We start from the raw sequence: 21633 nt of genomic DNA, 5'->3' as shown, positions 1-21633 counted from the left end.
AGAGATGTGAAACCAGACAGTAAGATTTGTGGCCAGTTGCCCTGAGAAAACGGCACCAGTGGAGCACAAACAACATTGTGAATATTAATCTGTTAATTTATCTTCCCCCACTATTCGTACTACAACTATTTGCTCATTAAATCCCTGGACATATATGATAATATAACTCTTGAAATGTCTGTATCTTTATGAAACCTTTGTGTTGTTTACTGTTTATTTCTAATCGTTTGTTGTTGAAGTTGTTTTTTGTTTCTTCTCACTTTCTTTATTGTTTATTTCACTTGCTTTGACAATGAAAACATATGTTTCTCATGCCAACAACACCCCATTAAAGAGAGAGAGAGTTAAGAACTCATAAAGCACTTATTGTCTGCTCTTCTATCTGTTGTCTTGGCAGAACAAAGCATCTACTACAGGAACCCAGACTCCAGAGGTCAGTCCAGAGCAAGGAGGCCTGAGTGAACATGAAATCACATAATCAGCCATTTCTGGACAACTATGACCTCACCACTTGCGTCCAAAATGGCACCCTATTCCCTAATGCTCTATAGGCCCTGGTCAAAAAGTAGTGCACTATATAGGGAATAGAGTGCTATTTGAGAAGCAACCCCATTGGGTCTCTAGGGATCCAGAGAAGGGCCAAGTGTTAAGCAATGTCAATGTCAATGCAACCCCACAAAACATCTGGAGCACATTTTGTACAGAGGAAGATAGTAATTGAACAGACTCAAGCATATGATAGTAATGGAACAGACTCAATCATATGATAGTAACAGAACAGACTCAAGCATATGATAGTAATGGAAAAGACTCAAGCATATGATAGTAATTGAACAGACTCAATAATACTCAGACTCAAGCATATGATAGTAATGGAACAGACTCAAGCATATGATAGTAATGGAACAGACTCAAATGCATATATGATAGCAATGGAACAGACTCAAGCATATGATAGTAATGGAACAGACTCAAGCATATGATAGCAATGGAACAGACTCAAGCATATGAGAGCAATGGAACAGACTCAAGCATATGATAGCAATGGAACAGACTCAAGCATATGATAGTAATGGAACAGACTGAAGCATATGAGAGCAATGGAACAGACTAGTAATGGAACAGACTCAAGCATATGATAGCAATGGAACAGACTCAAGCAATGGAAACAGACTCAAGCATATGAGAGTAACAGTAATGGAACAGACTCAAGCATATGATAGTAATGGAAAAGACTCGGAACAGACTCAAGCATATGATAGTAATGGAACAGACTCAAGCATATGATAGCAATGGAACAGACTCAAGCATATGATAGTAATGGAACAGACTCAAGCATATGATAGCAATGGAACAGACTCAAGCATATGATAGTAATGGAACAGACTCAAGCATATGATAGTAACAGAACAGACTCAAGCATATGATAGTAACAGAACAGACTCAAGCATATGATAGTAACAGAACAGACTCAAGCATATGATAGTAACAGAACAGACTCAAGCATATTCCCCATTCACAGGAAACAGATGTACGAATGAAGGATAAGGGAGCGTACAAATGTTATAATATGTTTGAGATATAATCAAATCACATTTCATTTTTCACATACACGTGTATAGTAGATGTTATTGAGGGTGTAGCGAAATGCTTGTGTTTCTAGCTCCAACAGTGCAGTAATAACTAACTAGTAATATCTAACAATATACACAATCTAAAGTAAAGGGATGGAATTATGTAAATGAATTAAGAATATATAAATATGTGGACAAGCAATGTCAGAGCTGCATAGACTAAGATACAGTAGAATAGGACAGAATAAGAGAGTAACTGTTCCGTTCTGGGTAACAGATTAGTTCAACAACTACATAACTGAGCACATACAGTATGTCCAGTTGTTTCCTGTGAGGTCTTGATTGTCAACATGACACTCAAACACTGAAGAGGGTCTTGTTTTGGAAACATCCTTCCTAATTCCCTTTAGTAATCACTGAAATAACACATCAACTGTAAATTGTCTGAAGCTATCACCACTCCACTTATGATATCACTGGTTACATGAACCAATGAATGGAGGATGGAAGGAAGCGTGGATTGTGTTATAGTTGGAAATGTCCCAAGTGTTTACCCGTGACAGGTCCCGCAGTACTAACTGTCACCACTGGAGGGGGTGTATAGACGGTGACGGCTGTGTTCGGTGCTGTGTTTACATCTGCGTGCTGTTGACGTGGAAGAGACACAGCAGAAAGATGGCGGCGCCCTCTGCAGAGCAGCAAAACGGCCAAAGTGATGAATCTGATCTACAAAGCCCTATATCGACAAATTATGAAGACTCCGAAACAGAATCGGGGGAGGGAGCACTCCCCGACTACGTTGTCGAATTGATAGAGAAAGAAATCGGAGTGGATCTGAAGTCGCTGAAGAAAGTTAGCGCGCTCCTGGAGAAACTGACAGCGGAAAACAAGTTGCTGGAGGAGCAGGTAGTTAGCAAGCGCGTTGTTAACTTCATGTTGCACACTCACATCAGCTTTCAATGCTGTATCAATTATTGCATGAAAAATAATAGAATCGTTAATAATGCGAGTATTATTCTGCCCCTTGCTAGTTAATGTAAGTAATACAAACATGATATATAGCTAACCTTTGCTAGCTAGTTTAAGGGCGTGCATTTCCCTTGCTGACAGGTCTTCCTCCACCCACCTTCTCAGGTTCTGACGGTGTCCAGTTCGGTGCCGCTGCGGGTGTCAGCAGCGCTGTCTGCTGCCGAGGAGTCCCGTGTGTCTCTGGAAGGTTTGCTCCAGCGGGAGAGGGTCCTGTCCAACACCCTGATACAGCACCTGCAGGGCGCCCAGCCCTGGGCAGACAGCCTGGGACAGACCCTGGAACAGCTGGACAACACAGAGAAACACATGAAATACCTGCAGTGTCTGTCACGCATTGAAGAACTCAGGTGAGCAACAGTATTATTATTTTCTTCTTCTTCTTCTTGCAGTTGGACAATATATTTTCATCTTCTTGCAGTTGGACAATATATTTTCATCTTCTTGCAGTTGGACAATATATTTTCATCTTCTTGCAGTTGGACAATATATTTGACACTATTCAAAGATAGGATCCTGATTGGAATACACACACACACAAAATGGTATCCTACTGTATGTTAAGTTGTTCCGCTAACTGCCGTTCTCTCCTCCCACAGTGACAGCATCCAGCAGTGTCTGATCACCAACAGTATATGGGAGGCAGTGGTGGCGGTGGGCAGCATGGCCAGTCTAGATGTGGGCCTAAAGCAGTCTGGCTGCTCTCATCTCCAGGCCTTCCTCAGAGAGACACTATGCTTCTGGCACAAGATCATTAAGGACAGACTGGCTGGGTATGTGTGTCTGAGTGGGTCAGACAGGCCAGGCAGTGTGTTGTGTTAGCGGGCCGGGCCGGAGCAGAAGGACTGGCGATGGAGAACTCTGTGCTAGTTATTAGGATCTCTGTTTAGATCAGTGGTCAGAAACCCTGGTCCTGGAGAGCAACTGGCCATGCAGGCCTTTGTTCCAGCCTGGCACTAACCCATCTAATTCAGTCTAAATGATTAGTTGACCAGGTGTATTTGTGTTGGGCCAGAACAAGTAAGAGACACACGGTATCTCTCCAGGACCGGCCTTGGTGATTCACAGTTATTATGATGATCCAAAGTCAAGCTACCTCAGACCTGAATGTGATGTGTAACTCCTCCTCCTCCTCCTCTGTCTGGCAGTGATTTTGAGGAGTTGCTGATCCAGCTCCACTGGCCGTTCATCTCCTCCCACCCAGTCTCTCTCCCCCTGCCAACGCTCAGGAGCTCCACAGCCAGCTGGAGCTACTGGTGGCCCAGCTCCTGTCTCTACAGACCTCGTATCCTTCACCAATACAGTCCTTCACCTAATACTGTTGTAGACAGGACTGGGTTATAGACAGGACTGGGTTGTAGACACTACTGGGTTGTAGACACTACTGGTTATAGACAGGACTGGGTTATAGACAGGACTGGGTTAAATAGCCATTTAGCAGGATCTTTGTACAGTCATGTGTGCATACATTCTACGTATGGGTGGGTTATAGACCTGGGTTATAGACGGACTGGAGGCGTTACAGGTTATAGACGCCATGCTCTACCAACTGTGCTACAGAAGGACCAGGGTTGTAGACAGGACTGGGTTATAGACACTACTAGGTTATAGACACTACTGGGTTGTAGACAGGACTGGGTTATAGACACTACTAGGTTATAGACATGACTGGGTTATAGACACTACTAGGTTATAGACAGGACTAGGTTATAGACAGGACTGGGTTATAGACACTACTAGGTTATAGACACTACTGGGTTGTAGACAGGACTGGGTTATAGACACTACTAGGTTATAGACAGGACTGGGTTATAGACACTACTAGGTTATAGACAGGACTGGGTTATAGACAGGACTGGGTTATAGACAGGACTGGGTTATAGACAGGACTGGGTTATAGACAGGACTGGGTTATAGACAGGACTGGGTTATAGACAGGACTGGGTTATAGACAGGACTGGGTTATAGACACTACTGGGTTATAGACAGGACTGGGTTATAGACACTACTAGGTTATAGACAGGACTGGGTTATAGACAGGACTGGGTTATAGACACTACTAGGTTATAGACAGGACTGGGTTATAGACAGGACTAGGACTAGGTTATAGACAGGACTGGGTTATAGACAGGACTAGGTTATAGACAGGACTAGGTTATAGACAGGACTGGGTTATAGACACTACTGGGTTATAGACACTACTAGGTTATAGACAGGACTGGGTTATAGACACTACAGGACTGGGTTGTAGACACTACTAGGTTATAGACACTAGGTTATAGGGTTATAGGTTATAGACAGGACTGGGTTATAGACAGGACTACAGGACTGGGTTATAGACACTACTGGGTTATAGACACTACTAGGTTATAGACACTACTGGGTTATAGACACTACTGGGTTATAGACAGGACTGGGTACTGGGTTATAGACAGGACTGATAGACACTACTGGGTTATAGACAGGACTGGGTTATAGACAGGACTGGGTTATAGACAGGACTAGGTTATACACACTACTGGTTATAGACAGGACTAGGTTATAGACAGGACTGGTTATAGACACTACTGGGTTATAGACAGGACTGGGTTATAGACAGGACTGGGTTATAGACACTAGGTTATAGACAGGACTGGGTTATAGACACTACTAGGTTATAGACAGGACTGGGTTATAGACAGGTTATAGACACTACTGGGTTATAGACAGGACTGGGTTATAGACACTACTAGGTTATAGACAGGACTGGGTTATAGACACTACTGGGTTATAGACAGGACTGGGTTATAGACACTACTAGGTTATAGACAGGACTGGGTTATAGACACTACTGGGTTATAGACAGGACTAGGTTATAGACAGGACTGGGTTATAGACACTACTAGGTTATAGACACAGTGCATTATTTCCACTCTGCACACTTCTTCATACACTAGCTTCATACATCATACATTCCCAGTCACAGACATACTGTTCCTGGGTTATAGACACACACTTCCTAAGATATTGACTGATATTGATGTTGATATTGTACTGAGATGAATACCTGGCCAGTTTCTTTAACCTGTTTCTCAGTGATGATCTCATATCAGAGAAGCCAACCTCTGTGTCCCGTGTAGGGGTTGCCCCGGACTGGGTTACACCCCTGTCTCTTCCTGTCCAGATCATGTTGCTTCCTCTGAGCAAGAGGTTTCGATACCACTTCACTGGAAACCGTCAGACCAATTCACTCAACAAGGTTTGAGCAACACACACACACACACACACACACACACACACACACACACACACACACACACAGACAGACACACACACACACACACACACACACACACACACACACACACACAGAGAGAGACATGTCACACACACACACACACACACACAGATGAATACCTGGCCAGTTTCACACACACACACACACACACACACTTCACACACACACACACACACACACACACACACAGAGAGAGCACGTCTCACACACACACACACACACACACACACACACACACACACACACACACACACACACACACAACACACACTCACACACACATATAATAATAACCCCATCTCTGTCTCCATGCAGCCTGAGTGGTTCCTGACCCAGGTCCTGATGTGGATGGGTAACAGCTCCAACTTCATGGAGGAGAAGATCCAGCCCATTCTGGACAGAAATGGAGCTAACGTCAACGCCAAGGTTAGAGGATCAGCCGCTATATAATCATCTAGAATCCTGAGTTCATGTGCCATTGAAGTATTTGTTCACCCCCAAGATTCAAATCTGAAAGTCAAGCTGAGTCCATTGCAGTCATCTGTCAATCGTAGCAGCTCTTGATGTTCCACAGTCATATGAGAGGATATAAGCATATATATATAAATATAATAAAATATAATGGTTATAGCTATTGAAGTATCTCATGTCATCCCTCACGTCCCCACCAGGTGGAGCTGTGTCGCGGTCTACTCACCCTGGCCCAGGAGAAGCTAGCGTTGGATGCTCCACGGCTGCTCTACGACGACTCTCTCTTCTGCCACCTGGTGGATGAGATCCTGCAGTTTGAGAGGGAGCTGCGCACCACCCACTCCTACCCCAGCACCCTGCCCGGAGTGCTGCATGTACTGCTGGAGGAGGTCGTGCTGCAGAAGTGGCTCACTGTGGAGAGGAAGAGTGAGTGAGAGAGGCAGCAGTGGAGCATCTCTCATCGTTCCCTACTCTTTCCCCTTGGCCCTAACCCTCCAATTTCCGCAGATCTGAAGGGGCTGGATAGGTATAAGCAGTGTACTGGCAGAGCTTCCGCCATATCGCTTCTACCTTACAGATCTGCAAACATTGAAGGGTTTGGGTGAAGTGAAGGGGTAGGAAGCCATTTGGGACTGACTAAAGAGATTTAAGAGACTAAAGAGACTTCTCTGTTAGAATCCGTTTATGTCAGTGTATGTGATTTAGTGAATGTGTGATGTGTGCTCATCCCAACTGTGTGTCTCTCTGTAGTGGCGATAGAAGGTGGATGCCATGCTGTCTGCTGAGGGGGCTTGGAGCTCCCAGTACAAAGACATGTGACTGCTCAAGGCTCCAGGCGCTGGACCTTCATGACCTTACTGCTGGTCATCACTGGTAGCTTTATCACTCTCTCTCTCTGCTCTCTCTCCAGTACAAAGGACTCTCCCTCAGCCTCAAAAAGACATCAGTGACATGGACGAACTCAAGGCTCCAGACTGCTCTGAGACCTTCATGACCTTACTGCTGGTCATCACTGGTAGGATTATTAACTACTCGTTTATCACTCTGCTCTCTCTCTCTCTCTCTCTCTCTCTCTCTCTGCCTCTCTCTCTCTCTCTCTCTCTCTCTCTCTGCCTCTCTCTCTCTCTCTCTCTCCTCTCTGCCTCTGCCTCTCTCTCTGCCTCTCTCTCTGCCTCTCTGCCTCTCTCTGCCTCTCTCTCCTCTCTCTCTCTGCCTCTCTCTCTGCCTCTCTGCCTCTCTCTCTCTCTCTCCTCTCTCTCTCTGCTCTCTCTCTCTCTCTGCCTCTCTCTCTCTCTCTCTCTCTCTCTCTCTGCCTCTCTCTCTGCCTCTGCCTCTCCTCTCTCTCTCTGCCTCTCTCTCTCTCTCTCTGCCTCTCTCTCTATCTGTCTCACTCTGTCTGTCTTGTCCCTCTGTTTGTCGTGAGGGACAACCTGCTGTTGGGGCAGCCTCTGACTAACTGCACTCTATCTCTCTCTCTCCACCTCCTCTATCCTCTCTCTCCCCTCAATCTCTAATACTCCCCCTACCAGACCGCTACCGTGCCCTCCCTGCCCTCGTGCCCAGCTGCGTTTCCTGGCGCTACAGAGAGAGAGTTGGTGGACGACTTCCGTATCCGCCTCACCCAGGTGATGAAGGAAGAGTCCCGTAACCCGCTGGGCGCTAGATACTGTGCTATTCTGAACGCTGCCAACTACATCTCCACCGTGCTGGGGACTGGGGAGACAACGTGGTACGTGGCCCCTCGGAGTCATCACGCTGTTGCTATACAAAACATATTGATGCAGAAGTAGCTAAGATGGGGAGAAGTCTGTCTATAATAAAGCAATACTCTACCTTCTTAACAACACTATCAACAAGGCAGGTCCTACAGGCCCTAGTTTCTACCTTCTTAACAACACTATCAACAAGGCAGGTCCTACAGGCCCTAGTTTCTACCTTCTTAACAACACTATCAACAAGGCAGGTCCTACAGGCCCTAGTTTTGTCGTACCTTGACTACTGTTCAGTCGTGTGCTCAGGTGCCAAAAAGGACTTAAAAGGCATTTGTCTCAGAACAGGGCAGCACGGCTGGATTGTCACCTTCTCCAGAACAGGATCAACAAGGCTGGACCTTGGATGCTTTCTAATATTAACAATATGCAGGTCAATCTCTCCTGGCTGAAAGTGGAGAAGAGATTGACTTCATCAGTACTTTTATTTATGAGGAGGTATTGACATGTTGAATGCACCAGGCTGTCTGGTTAAACTACTGGCACACAGCTCGGACACCCATACATAATAAGACAAGCCATGAGGTCTCTTCACAGTCCCCAAGTCCAGAACAGACTATGGGAGGCACACAGTACTTTTACATGAGAGTCATGACTACATGGAACTCTATTCCACAGTACTACATAGAGTCATGACTACATGGAACTCTATTCCACAGTACTACATACAGTCATGACTACATGGAACTCTCTTCCACAGTACCCAAGTCATGACAGACATGGGAACTCATTCCACAGTACTACATAGAGTCATGACTACATGGAACTCTATTCCACAGTACTACATAGTCATGACTACATGGAACTCTATTCCACAGTACTACATAGAGTCATGACGACATGGAACTCTATTCCACAGTACTACATACAGTCATGACTACATGGAACTCTATTCCACAGTACTACATACAGTCATGACTACATGGAACTCTATTCCACAGTAATACATAGAGTCATGACTACATGAAACTCTATTCCACAGTACTACATAGAGCCATGACTACATGGAACTCTATTCCACAGTACCACATACAGCCATGACTACATGGAACTCTATTCCACAGTACTACATACAGCCATGACTACATGGAACTCTATTCCATAGTACTACATACAGCCATGACGACATGGAACTCTATTCCATAGTACTACATACAGCCATGACTACATGGAACTCTATTCCATAGTACTACATAGAGCCATGACTACATGGAACTCTATTCCACAGTACTACATAGAGCCATGACTACATGGAACTCTATTCCACAGTACCACATACAGCCATGACTACATGGAACTCTATTCCACAGTACCACATACAGCCATGACTACATGGAACTCTATTCCACAGTACTACATACAGCCATGACGACATGGAACTCTATTCCATAGTACCACATACAGCCATGACGACATGGAACTCTATTCCATAGTACCACATAGAGCCATGACTACATGGAACTCTATTCCACAGTACTACATAGAGCCATGACTACATGGAACTCTATTCCACAGTACTACATAGAGTCATGACTACATGGAACTCTATTCCATAGTACCACATACAGCCATGACTACATGGAACTCTATTCCATAGTACCACATACAGCCATGACTACATGGAACTCTATTCCATAGTACCACATACAGCCATGACGACATGGAACTCTATTCCATAGTACTACATAGAGCCATGACTACATGGAACTCTATTCCACAGTACCACATAGAGCCATGACTACATGGAACTCTATTCCACAGTACTACATAGAGTCATGACTACATGGAACTCTATTCCACATCAAGTATCTGACGCAAGCAGTAAAATTAGGTTTAAAAACAGATAAAAAAAAACACCTTATGGAACAGCAGGGACTGTGAAGCAACACAAACATTGGCACAGACACACACACACACACACACACACACACACACACACACACACACACACTATATATACATATGGGTTTAGTACTGTAGATATGTGGTAGTGGTGGAGTAGGGGGCCTGAGGGAACACAGTGTGTTGTGAAATCTGTGAATGTATTGTAAATGTATTACAGTTGTATAAACTGCCTTCATTTCACTGGACCCCAGGAAGAGTAGCTGCTGCTTTGGCACATGCTGCCCGTGTCTGTCAATCTGTCTGTCTGCCTGCCTGTCCTGTCAATCTGTCAGTCTGCCTGACTGTCTGCCAATCTGTCTGTCTGCCTGCCTGTCTGTCAATCTGTCTGTCTGCCTGACTGTCTGTCAATCTGTCAGTCTGCCTGACTGTCCCAATCTGTAGTCTGCCTGCCTGTCTGTCAATCTGTCTGCCTGACTGTCTGCCAATCTGTCTGTCTGCCTGCCTGTCTGTCAATCTGTCAGTCTGCCTGACTGTCTGTCTGCCTGTCTGCCTGTCTGTCAGTCTGCCTGCCTGTCTGTCAATCTGTCTGCAATCTGCCTGTCTGTCAATCTGTCAGTCTGCCTGACTGTCTGCCAATCTGTCTGTCTGCCTGCCTGTCTGTCAATCTGTCTGTCTGCCTGCCTGTCTGTCAATCTGTCTGTCTGCCTGCCTGTCTGTCAATCTGTCAGTCTGCCTGACTGCCTGACTGTCTGCCTGCCTGCCTGTCTGTCAGTCTGCCTGTCTGTCAATCTGTCTGTCTGCCTGCCTGCCTGTCTGTCAATCTGTCAGTCTGCCTGACTGTGTCTGCCTGCCTGTCTGTCAGTCTGCCTGTCTGTCTGTCAATCTGTCAGTCTGCCTGACTGTCTGCCTGCCTGTCTGTCAATCTGTCAGTCTGCCTGACTGTCTGTCTGCCTGCCTGCCTGTCTGTCAGTCTGCCTGTCTGTCTGTCAATCTGTCTGTCTGCCTGTCTGTCAGTCTGCCTGTCTGTCAGTCTGCCTGCCTGTCTGTCAGTCTGCCTGCCTGCCTGCCTGTCTGTCAATCTGTCAGTCTGTCTGAATGTACATGTGTTGTCCGTTCAGAAGTAGTTAAGGGGACAGAAAAAGCCACATATTAACACCTTCACTCTGCTGTATGTTCCTCCTTTACTGCACTGCTCCAGAGGTCTTCTTCAAGGCTGTTCAATGTTCTTTTCTCTGTCCTCTGTTCTTCCTCAGTTCTTCCTGCAGCTGCAGCAGTCTGCTGTGGCCCTGGGGGAGGAGGAGCTGTTGGGGCCACTGGGGGTCACTGAGTCCGGCCGTCTGGCCTCTCTGGAGGGGTCTCTGTTTGAGGGGCTCCTGGGGCTGCTGGAGAGGCTGAGAGGAGACATGCTGGGCAGGTTACTGGAGGCTGTCATGAGGGACGTACAGAAGAAGGCTCAGCCCTACTCCAGGGACAGGTCAATGGAGACACTCTTCTCTTAGAGGAAGGGTTCTTTCTGTTCAATCTAGTTCCTCTCAAGATGTAGTCCTATCTTTGGAGTTTTAAACACTAGACACCCACTGTCACCTTGCTTTGCTTGGTGTTTAGGCCCAGGCTGATTGTAAGCACTTTGTGACAAATATCTTTGTCCTGTAACACGCCTGGACAGTAGGAATGAAATGTGATTTCTTGAGCTCAGATCATCACCTACAGCCGCCATATAACCAATTGAACAACAAAATGTTGAAAACTAGAATGACACCAACGTGTATCCTTCTCCTCCCAGGTGGTTGTCTCTGCCGTCCCAGTGTGACCAGGCCACCATGTCCCTGTCCAGTCTAGCCTGTCCTCTGATGCTCTGTCTCAGGGACCACCTGCTCCAGCTGCAGCAGATGCTGTGTCTGCCTCTCTTCCAGATGGGCTGGCAGGACCTGGCTGAGAGGCTGGACCTCTTCCTCTACCAGAATGTGAGTCACACTGCTGACCTGCTACAATGGGAATGAATCAGATAGTTGACTTCATTAAATATTTGAACTTTTAGTGATTTCTCAGATACTACTGTCTGGAGAGACTTAAAAGAAGATAATCAGATTGTCACACATCATTAGACACATCTGTTCTCAAATACATTAAAACTACATTGGCTACTGACTAATTCTAATGATAAAATACAGACGTAAGAAAATAGGATGAAGCAATAGAGAATGTTTTTTTGGGGGGTAATCACATCTCTATTAACTTATGGATCTGCTACCTGTCTCCCTTAGGTGATTCTGTATAACCACTTCAACGAGGGGGGTGCAGCCCAGCTCCAATTCGACATGACAAGAAACCTCTTCCCTCTGTTTGGACACTACTGCAAGAGGCCTGAGAACTTCTTCAAACAGTGAGTGGGCCATTACATACAATGGCAATTCTGCTGACAATATCACCTGAAAACATTGTCCATTGGACCATAATCTTTAGAAGAGACCGACAGTTTGTAGTTCCTTAGGTTATTAAATGTCCTGCTTGAATTTCTTGTCAAATCATTTCTAGGTAAAAATGATTGGTCATGTCTCCCTCTCAGTGTGAAGGAGGCCTGCGTCATCCTGTGTCTGAATGTGGGCTCGGCTCTTCTTCTCTGAGACGTCCTGAGGCAGGCTGAGGAAGACGAGGAGCAACCAGGGACCCCGGACGGCAAGCCCAGCCCTACGTCAGCCCTCAACGAGCTGGGGTCTACCGCCTGGCCCCCTGCGACGTCCTCATCCTGCTCAATCTCAGGGCCTCCTGGCCGGGAAAGTGAGGGAGATGGGAGGAAGAACAGTAGCATGGTCCCAGATGTGTTTTTGACAACTCCTATGGTCTTTGTGATGCCGATTGGCCGTAGGAGTTGAGCAAGGCAGCACTAACAGATCTGTGACCAGGCTAGGGACGGGCTATAGCTGGCAAAGAGCAACCACTACCAATGAACTACACCGTATCCCAGAAACCTGGAATAGACCGCTGTCATTCCTGAATACTCCTGTCCCATCCCGTTTAATCCCAGTTTTGTTTACTTTGCCGATCCTCTGTCTACAAGCTCAGCACCTGTTCCATATCAACTCACCACTCCTGGTCTAAACGCAGGGAGAGACTCGACTGGAGCCTGAAGGATGTGTTTAAATGAACTGCTCATGTAGAGGACATTATTTGTCTATTGACTGACAGCACAGACTTCTGTCTTCTTGTGGAGGACATCTAGTAGTACCACATGGTGTGGATGGGTATATCAGGAGGCTCCCCTCTCACTTCCTGACAGGGACTGTTGTCTTTAACCACATGAGATATAGGAGACCTTAACACTGCTGTTTTAAGCAGTCCAGTGCATTTGATAACAACAACAGCCCTGTCTGTCACATTACCTTATTTAATGTCATATACATTTGTAATGAAGTGAGAAATAAAAACGTTTAAATCCCGAAAATGTTATTTATGTCAAGTAACTGCCGTTTTGACAACCAATCATGTACGTTCATGCTAATGTATTTCAGAGAGAAAGATTCTAATGAAGTCACTCCAGTGAGCCTCAGCAGCCTGCCTAGGTGCAGTATGGGTCTCAGCAGCCTGCCCAGGTGCAGTATGGGTCTCAGCAGCCTGCCCAGGTGCAGTATGGGTGCCCAGGTGCAGTATGGGTCTCAGCAGCCTGCCCAGGTGCAGTATGGGTCTCAGCAGCCTCTCAGCAGCCTGCCCAGGTGCAGTATGGGTCTCAGCAGCCTGCCCAGGTGCAGTATGGGTCTCAGCAGCCTGCCCAGGTGCAGTATGTGCAGTATGGGCTCTCAGCAGCCTGCCCAGGTGCAGTATGGGTCTCAGCAGCCTGCCCAGGTGCAGTATGGGTCTCAGCAGCCTGCCCAGGTGCAGTATGGGTCTCAGCAGCCTGCCCAGGTGCAGTATGGGTCTCAGCAGCCTGCCCAGGTGCAGTATGGGTCTCAGCAGCCTGCCCAGGTGCAGTATGGGTCTCAGCAGCCTGCCCAGGTGCAGTATGGGTCTCAGCAGCCTGCCCAGGTGCAGTATGGGTCTCAGCAGCCTGCCCAGGTGCAGTATGGGTCTCAGTATGGGTCTCAGCAGCCTGCCCAGGTGCAGTATGGGTCTCAGCAGCCTGCCCAGGTGCAGTATGGGTCTCAGCAGCCTGCCCAGGTGCAGTATGGGTCTCAGCAGCCTGCCCAGGTGCAGTATGGGTCTCAGCAGCCTGCCCAGGTGCAGTATGGGTCTCAGCAGCCTGCCCAGGTGCAGTATGGGTCTCAGCAGCCTGCCCAGGTGCAGTATGGGTCTCAGCAGCCTGCCCAGGTGCAGTATGGGTCTCAGCAGCTGACTGCCCAGGTGCCCAGGTGCATATGGGTCTCAGCAGCCTGCCCAGGTGCAGTAGGTGCAGTGCCCAGGTGGGGGTCTCAGCAGCCTGCCCAGGTGCAGTATGGGTCTCAGCAGCCTGCCCAGGTGCAGTATGGGTCTCAGCAGCCTGCCCAGGTGCAGTATGGGTCTCAGCAGCCTGCCCAGGTGCAGTATGGGTCTGCAGCCTGCCCAGGTGCAGTATGGGTCTCAGCAGCCTGCCCAGGTGCAGTATGGGTCTCAGCAGCCTGCCCAGGTGCAGTATGGGTCTCAGCAGCCTGCCCAGGTGCAGTATGGGTCTCAGCAGCCTGCCCAGGTGCAGTATGGGTCTCAGCAGCCTGCCCAGGTGCAGTATGGGTCTCAGCAGCCTGCCCAGGTGCAGTATGGGTCTCAGCAGCCTGCCCAGGTGCAGTATGGGTCTCAGCAGCCTGCCCAGGTGCAGTATGGGTCTCAGCAGCCTGCCCAGGTGCAGTATGCCATAGAAACAGAAGCGGTGTTGGAGACACTGAGGTATAATGAGCGCTAGAGACTGCATCCATATGACCAGGTTGTATGCGGTTTATACAGACCAACATCACATGTGCACTAGTACTCAATATGCAAAAGGAGTAGCGATTACATCATCCGAAAACAGCAGACATTGGATGAATATTAACATGTTAATGGACTTGTTTGATATTGCAGGTGACTGCTGCCTGACTGATCTACAAATCACCTTGCATCATAAATAACGACTCATTATTTGTAGATCAGTCAGTCACAATTGACCAATGATACATTACGTTAATGCTCTCCAACAGGACAACTGTCTTCAACTGTGAGCACTGGGGGAAAATCATTCAAATAATGAAATGGCTGTTTTGTGCACAAAGCCTATGACTAAAGTGTCTTATTAATACATTTTCTAATCTGACTTTTTTTTCTGTGCCGGGTGTCAGTTAAACTGCAGTACCGAAACAAAACTGTAGGAGCAGTTGAAACCATGCTTCAAGACCAGAAACCTGGTCCCTTTGGCTGGAGAACATCAAATCCATGATGCATTGTGGGTAAATGGTGACTGACTGATCTACAAATAATAATCAGTAATTAATTATGATCCAAGGTCGAACAAGCCTATTATCTCTAGAAAGGGCGGTCTGGTAAACTCATGGATCGGTAGGGCGAAACCACTGAGGTATAAAGAACGGCGCGACACTCATTTTCTGTGGATTCGGCGCCATCTTCTGGACACCAAAATCATTAGTGGGTCTGCAATCATCTAGTCTGGTCTGATGCTGTTTCCGGTTTGTGCCTGCACGCCGATTTTGTGATCTACGGTGGAGCTACGTTTGTGTTTTCCAAATAAACCCGGCGGATTTGAACGAGTTTTTTTGTTGTCACCATGTCGACTGCCCTCGAGAGCTACATCAACCGTATCCTTTGAACTAAAGTCATCCTGGTACAGTCACTGAATGGGACTTTTGCTGATGAATCGCGTGATTATTGATGCGTGGGTGCTTTGGCCTGCTAGATTGAGCTTTGCTAGCAATAGCATCGCATATGGCTTTTTAGTAGAATGACATGTAACTGTGCGCTAGTTAGATAAAATATAATACAAATTATTTTGGAAGCCAAACATGGGTACATGTTCATCCAAATGTGTTATTTAAGCAATAAGGCCCGAGGTGTGGTATATGGCCAATATACCACGGCTATGGTATATTTAGCACGACTCAAAGCTGAGTGCCTGAATACAGCCCTTAGTTGTGGTATATTGGCAATATACCACAAACCCCCGAGGTGCCTTATTGCTATTATAAACTGTTTACAAATGTAATTAGAACAGTAAAAATACATGTTTTGTCATACCAGTGGTATACTCTCTGATATACAACGGCTTTCAGCCAATCAGCATTCAGGGCTTGAACCACCAAGTTTATAATAGCAAGCTAACTACGGATTTGGCTCAACAGTATTGCTGCATGTGCAGCTTCTCATGAAATAGCAGCCTGGTCTCATATGCCTCGATTGGGGCGTCAGGTAGCCTAGTGGTTAGGGCGTCAGGTAGCCTAGTGGTTAGGGCGTCAGGTAGCCTAGTGGTTAGGGCGTCAGGTAGCCTAGTGGTTAGGGCGTCAGGTAGCCTAGTGGTTAGGGCGTCAGGTAGCCTAGTGGTTAGAGCGTCAGGTAGCGTAGCCTGGTGGTTGAGCAGGTAGCCTAGTGGTTAGTTAGAGTGTTGGACTAGAAAGGTTGCAAGATCGAATCCCGAGCTGACAAGGTTCAAATCTGTCGTTCTTCCCCTGAACAAGGCAGTTAACCCACTGTTCCTAGGCCGTCTTTGAAAATAAGAATTTGTGCCTAACTGACTTGCCTAGTTCAATAAAGATCAAATAAAATGCTCAATGGGTGACATGCATGAGAATGTAGGCCATTTTCAGCTTCCAGGAATTGTGTACAGGTGACATGGGGCCGTGCATTATCATGCTAAAACAAGATGAGTGGCACACCAATGGGCCTCAGGATTTTGTCACGGTATCTCTATGCATTCAAATTGCCATCGATAAAATGCAGTTGTGTTCGTTGGCCGTAGCTTATTCCTGCCCATACCATAACCCCACCGCCACCGTGGGGGGGGCCCTCTGTTCACAACGTTGACATCAGCAAACCACTCACCCACACGACGCCATACACATGGTCTGTGGTTAGAAGTACTGCCAAATTCTCTAAAACGACATTATGGTAGAGAAATGAACATTAAATTCTCTGGCAACAGCCCCGTTGGACATTCCTGCAGTCAGCATGCCAATTACACACTCCCTCTACTTGAGAAATCTGGCATTGTTCTGACAAAACTGCACATTTTTGTGACCTTTTAGGGTCACCCGTGTAATGATCGTGGTGTTTAATCAGCTTCTTGATATGCCTATCCTGTACAGTGGATGGATTGTCTTGACAAAAGAGACATTCTCACTAACAGGGATGTAAACAAATTTGTGCAAAACATTTGAGGGAAATAGGCTTTTTTGTGTGTATGGAACATTTCTGGGATCTTTTATTTCAGCTCGTAAAACATGGGACCAACACTTTACATGTTGCGTTTTTGTTCAGCGTATGAACCACTGCTACGGAATGTTGCAAGGCAAGCGCAGCGTTTCTTTGGAAATGAATGCACCAAAACGCATTGACGCTGTGGGTCTGAACGAGGTGATAGACTAGACGGAATATAGTAAACGTAAATCCTGGCCACTCAAATGTTACGTTTAGTATGGTTACATAAGAGAGAACGTTACTCAATAAGTAGAAAGTAAAGTAGGGTGGTTGGGCGTCTACCCCTGAGACCAGGTTGGAGATAGTGTCCCAAATGTCTTCCTTAGCTGCTGTGTTTCAGGTACAGTGGCCATCGTTACATCTGACGGACGGATGATAGTGGTATGTCTCTTTGCTACTTCACTGCCGTACTTGGCTCCAGATCTGTGTGTATTCTCTGAATGGTTTTGACTACTGGACCATAAACCTGATTTTGTGTGTGAACTGTTTGATTGGACCGTTGATCTGTGTGTACCTGTTTTGATTGGACCGTTGATCTGTGTGTACTGGATTGATTGGACTGTTGATCTGATGTGTACTGTTTTGATTGGACCGTTGATCTGTGTCCTGTTTTGATTGGCTGTTGATCTGTGTGTACTGTTTTGATTGGACTGTTGATCTGTGTGTACTGTTTTGATTGGACCGTTGATCTGTGTGTACTGTTTTGATTGGACCAGATCTGTGTGTACTGTTTTGATTGGACCGTTGATCTGTGTGTACTGTTTTGATTGGACCGTTGATCTGTGTGTACTGTTTTGATTGGACCGTTGATCTGTGTGTACTGTTTTGATTGGACCGTTGATCTGACTGCGAGTACTGTTTTGATTGGACCGTTGATCTGTGTGTACTGTTTTGATTGGACCGTTGATCTGTGTGTACTGTTTTGATTGGACCGTTGATCTGATCGTGTGTGTACTGTTTTGATTGGACCGTTGATCTTTGTGTACTGTTTTGATTGGACCGTTGATCTGACTGTGTACTGTTTTGATTGGACCGTTGATCTGTGTGTACTGTTTTGATTGGACTGTTGATCTGTGTGTACTGTTTTGATTGGACTGTTGATCTGTGTGTACTGTTTTGATTGGACCGTTGATCTGTGTGTACTGTTTTGATTGGACCGTTGATCTGATTGTGTGTACTGTTTTGATTGGACCGTTGATCTGATTGTGTGTGTACTGTTTTGATTGGACCGTTGATCTGATTGTGTGTGTACTGTTTTGATTGGACCGTTGAACTGACTGTGTGTGTTCAGGGCACCCTGAAGGGCTTTGACCAGACCATCAACCTGATTCTGGATGAGAGTCATGAGCGTGTGTTCAGTTCCTCTCAGGGCGTGGAGCAGGTGGTCCTGGGACTATACATCGTCAGAGGAGACAACGTGTAAGTATCATGTCGACCTCTGGCGGAACTCTCACCTTTCACCCAAACGACCCCTTATGACCTCTCACTGCGCCCGTTCACTCCCCACCATGCACTTGGATTGGTGAAGAGACTGAGTGTCGACAACATTTCTGAAACCGTGAGGGAATGAACACTTTAACTGGCCACTTTGGGGGGGTGTCAGACTTCAACACACACAGTAATACACCCTGGCCCAACTGCTCTCCTCTATTTTGCAGAGCTGTGATTGGGGAGATTGACGAGGACACAGATTCTTCGCTGGACCTGGGGAACATCCGCGCTGAACCCCTTAACTCTATAGTCCACTGACCTCTCACCCTGACCCCTCAACTCGGATGTGCTGACCCCTACACCTGAGTGATTGTGTGTGTGAGAGAGAGTGTGAAAGAGAAAGCTAGAAATAGAGTAGTGTTTCAATTTTCACCACCTACTCAGCAATAGCTGATGTCCCTGTCTGAAGAGCACAGTTTATCTCCCCCATGAAGGACCCAGGGGACTAATAATAGGATGTTGATGAATGTGGTGATATTTTTTAATAAAGTGTGTTTCGTTTAACATGAAGTGTGTGTTGTTACTCCACAACAACAGTGTGAGTAAAGGGCTATAATAAACTGGGTGGATCGAGCCCTGAATGCTGATTGGCTGACAGCCGTGGTATATCAGACCATATACCATGGGTATGACAAAACAATACTTTTTACTACTACGTTGGTAACCAGTTTATAATAGCAATTGCGTCTTGCGACGGAACAGCCCGTAGCCGTGGTATATTGGACATATACCACACCCCCTCGTGCACATATACCATACCCCCTCGTGGACATATACCACACCCCCTCATGCACATATACCACACCCCCTCGTGCACATATACCACACCCCCTCATGCACATATACCACACCCCCTCGTGCACATATACCATACCCCCTCGTGCACATATACCATACCCCCTCGTGGACATATACCACACCCCCCCGTGGACATATACCACGCCCCCTCGTGCACATATACCACACCCCCTCGTGCACATATACCACACCCCCTCGTGCACATATACCATACCCCCTCGTGCACATATACCACACCCCCTCGTGCACATATACCACACCCCCTCGTGGACATATACCACACCCCCTCGTGGACATATACCACACCCCCTCGTGCACATATACCACACCCCCTCGTGCACCCCCCCTTGTGCACATATACCACACCCCCTTATGGACATATACCACACCCCCTCGTGCACATATACCACACCCCCCCGTGCACATATACCACACCCCCCGTGCACATACCACACCCCCTTGTGCACATATACCACACCCCCCCGTGCACATATACCACACCCCCTTGTGCACATATACCACACCCCCTGATGCACATATACCACACCCCTTGTGCACATATACCACACCCCCTTGTGCACATATACCACCCCCACTTGTGCACATATACCACACCCCCTGGTGCACATATACCACACCCCCTGGTGCACATATACCACACCCAATGACCACTCTGGCAGAACTAAAGAGTTCCTTGGCTAAGCTGGGAGAACCTGCCAGAAGGACAAGTCTCTACAGGACTTCACCCATCTGGGCGTTGGAAAACCACTCCAGAGAAAAGGCACACCTTAAGTTTGGATAAAGGTCTGATGAGACAAAAATGTTGCTCTTTGACCTGAATGCACATTAAAAGCAAATCTGGGACAACTCAAATTAGTATAATATGTTATGTTTGGTATGGTTACAAAAGACAGGTTACTTAAGACAAAAACAAAAGTGGGGTGGATGGGTGGGTGTATAACACAAATGTCTTGAATCCTATCACGGACAATTTTAGCTAATTAGCAACTTTGTAACTACTTTTTAGCTACGTTGCAACTCGTTAGAAATTTAGCTAACCCTTCCCCTAACCTTAACCCCTAGAGCTAGTTAGCGTTAGCCACCTAGCTGTTAGCAACAACAAATTGTAATTCTATCATACGTTTAACAAATGGTAGTGTCATAACTATCAAACTAGTCATGAGTAGAACAAATCTATAGTAGTTTTATGCAATTGCTTTCAATTTGGGTCTGTCAAGGTTTTCAAAATGTCAGAGTTTCCAACCTGTACCAGAAAGCTGCCCTGAACACTGTCATGTCTTCCAACCTTGAGGATACACACTGGTCAAATACCCCTCTCTGTCTGTCTGTATGGAAGGACTAGTGACCAATGGGTGTGAGTGGTGGAGCGCGGGTCAGTTAGTCATTAACTACTACAGTAGTCACAACCCATCACGAGTCAGAAAGGGAAACAGTCATTTTGACCTAAATAAATATGACCCCTTGACCACATCCCCTCATCCCAATACCCTCACCCTTCTTCTTACCCCCACCCTTACCCTCATCCCTCCCCTACCTCACCCCCCACATCAAACCTATAATCCAGTGTATTAACTCTATCCATTATCATCAATCTGTACCTGTCTTCCTCTAATCTGTGGTCTGTACCTGTCTTCCTCTACCTGAACCCTCCCTGACCCATGGTCTGTACCTACCTGTCTTCTCTCATCTGACCCTGGTCTGTAACCCTCCCTGACCCTGGTCTGTACCTGTCTTCCTCTACCTGAACCCTCCTGATCTCTACATCTGACCCTGGTCTGTACCTGTCTTCCTCTACCTGAACCCATCTGGTCATTTTGACCTAAATCTTCCTCTACCTGAACCCTCTGACCCCTGGTCTGTACCTGTCTTCCTCTACCTGAACCCTCCTGATCTAACTCATCTGACCCTGGTCTGTACCTGTCTTCCTCTACCTGAACCCTCCCTGACCCTGGTCTGTACCTGTCTTCCTCTACCTGAACCCTCCCTGATCTCTACA

General features: G+C 46.7%; 1 protein-coding gene, 1 long non-coding RNA gene and 1 pseudogene across 2 annotated transcripts; all 3 read left to right on the top strand.

The window, feature by feature from the left end:
- The first annotated feature begins 1283 nt into the window (after nt 1–1283).
- On the top strand, nt 1284–12744 carry LOC127917105 (RAD50-interacting protein 1-like; annotated as a pseudogene).
- LOC127917099 (uncharacterized) lies at nt 3927–5572 on the top strand. The gene is made up of 4 exons (XR_008096945.1): nt 3927–3954; nt 4307–4595; nt 4738–4788; nt 5282–5572. It is a non-coding gene; the product is annotated as an uncharacterized LOC127917099 (long non-coding RNA).
- Nucleotides 12745–15518: 2774 nt separating the features above from the next.
- On the top strand, nt 15519–19322 carry LOC127917098 (U6 snRNA-associated Sm-like protein LSm8). The gene is made up of 4 exons (XM_052500467.1): nt 15519–15715; nt 17668–17708; nt 18619–18746; nt 18986–19322. Exons 1-4 carry the CDS (start codon nt 15685–15687, stop codon nt 19074–19076), a joined length of 291 nt encoding a protein of 96 aa, XP_052356427.1. The 5' UTR covers nt 15519–15684; the 3' UTR covers nt 19077–19322.
- Nucleotides 19323–21633: the final 2311 nt, after the last annotated feature.

Source organism: Oncorhynchus keta, unplaced genomic scaffold, assembly GCF_023373465.1.
Source record: "Oncorhynchus keta strain PuntledgeMale-10-30-2019 unplaced genomic scaffold, Oket_V2 Un_contig_10690_pilon_pilon, whole genome shotgun sequence".
NCBI classification, from domain to species: Eukaryota; Metazoa; Chordata; class Actinopteri; order Salmoniformes; family Salmonidae; genus Oncorhynchus; species Oncorhynchus keta.
Note: the sequence above shows the minus strand (reverse complement) of the source record. Positions and strands in the feature narration are given on the sequence as shown.

Coding starts and splice junctions, on each gene's coding strand:
- LOC127917098 (XM_052500467.1), top strand. CDS start 15,685: ATGTCGACTGCCCTCGAGAGCTACATCAACC. Junction 17,709..18,618: donor CTGACGGACGGATGATAGTG/GTATGTCTCTTT, acceptor GTGTGTGTTCAG/GGCACCCTGAAGGGCTTTGA. Junction 18,747..18,985: donor ATCGTCAGAGGAGACAACGT/GTAAGTATCATG, acceptor TCTATTTTGCAG/AGCTGTGATTGGGGAGATTG.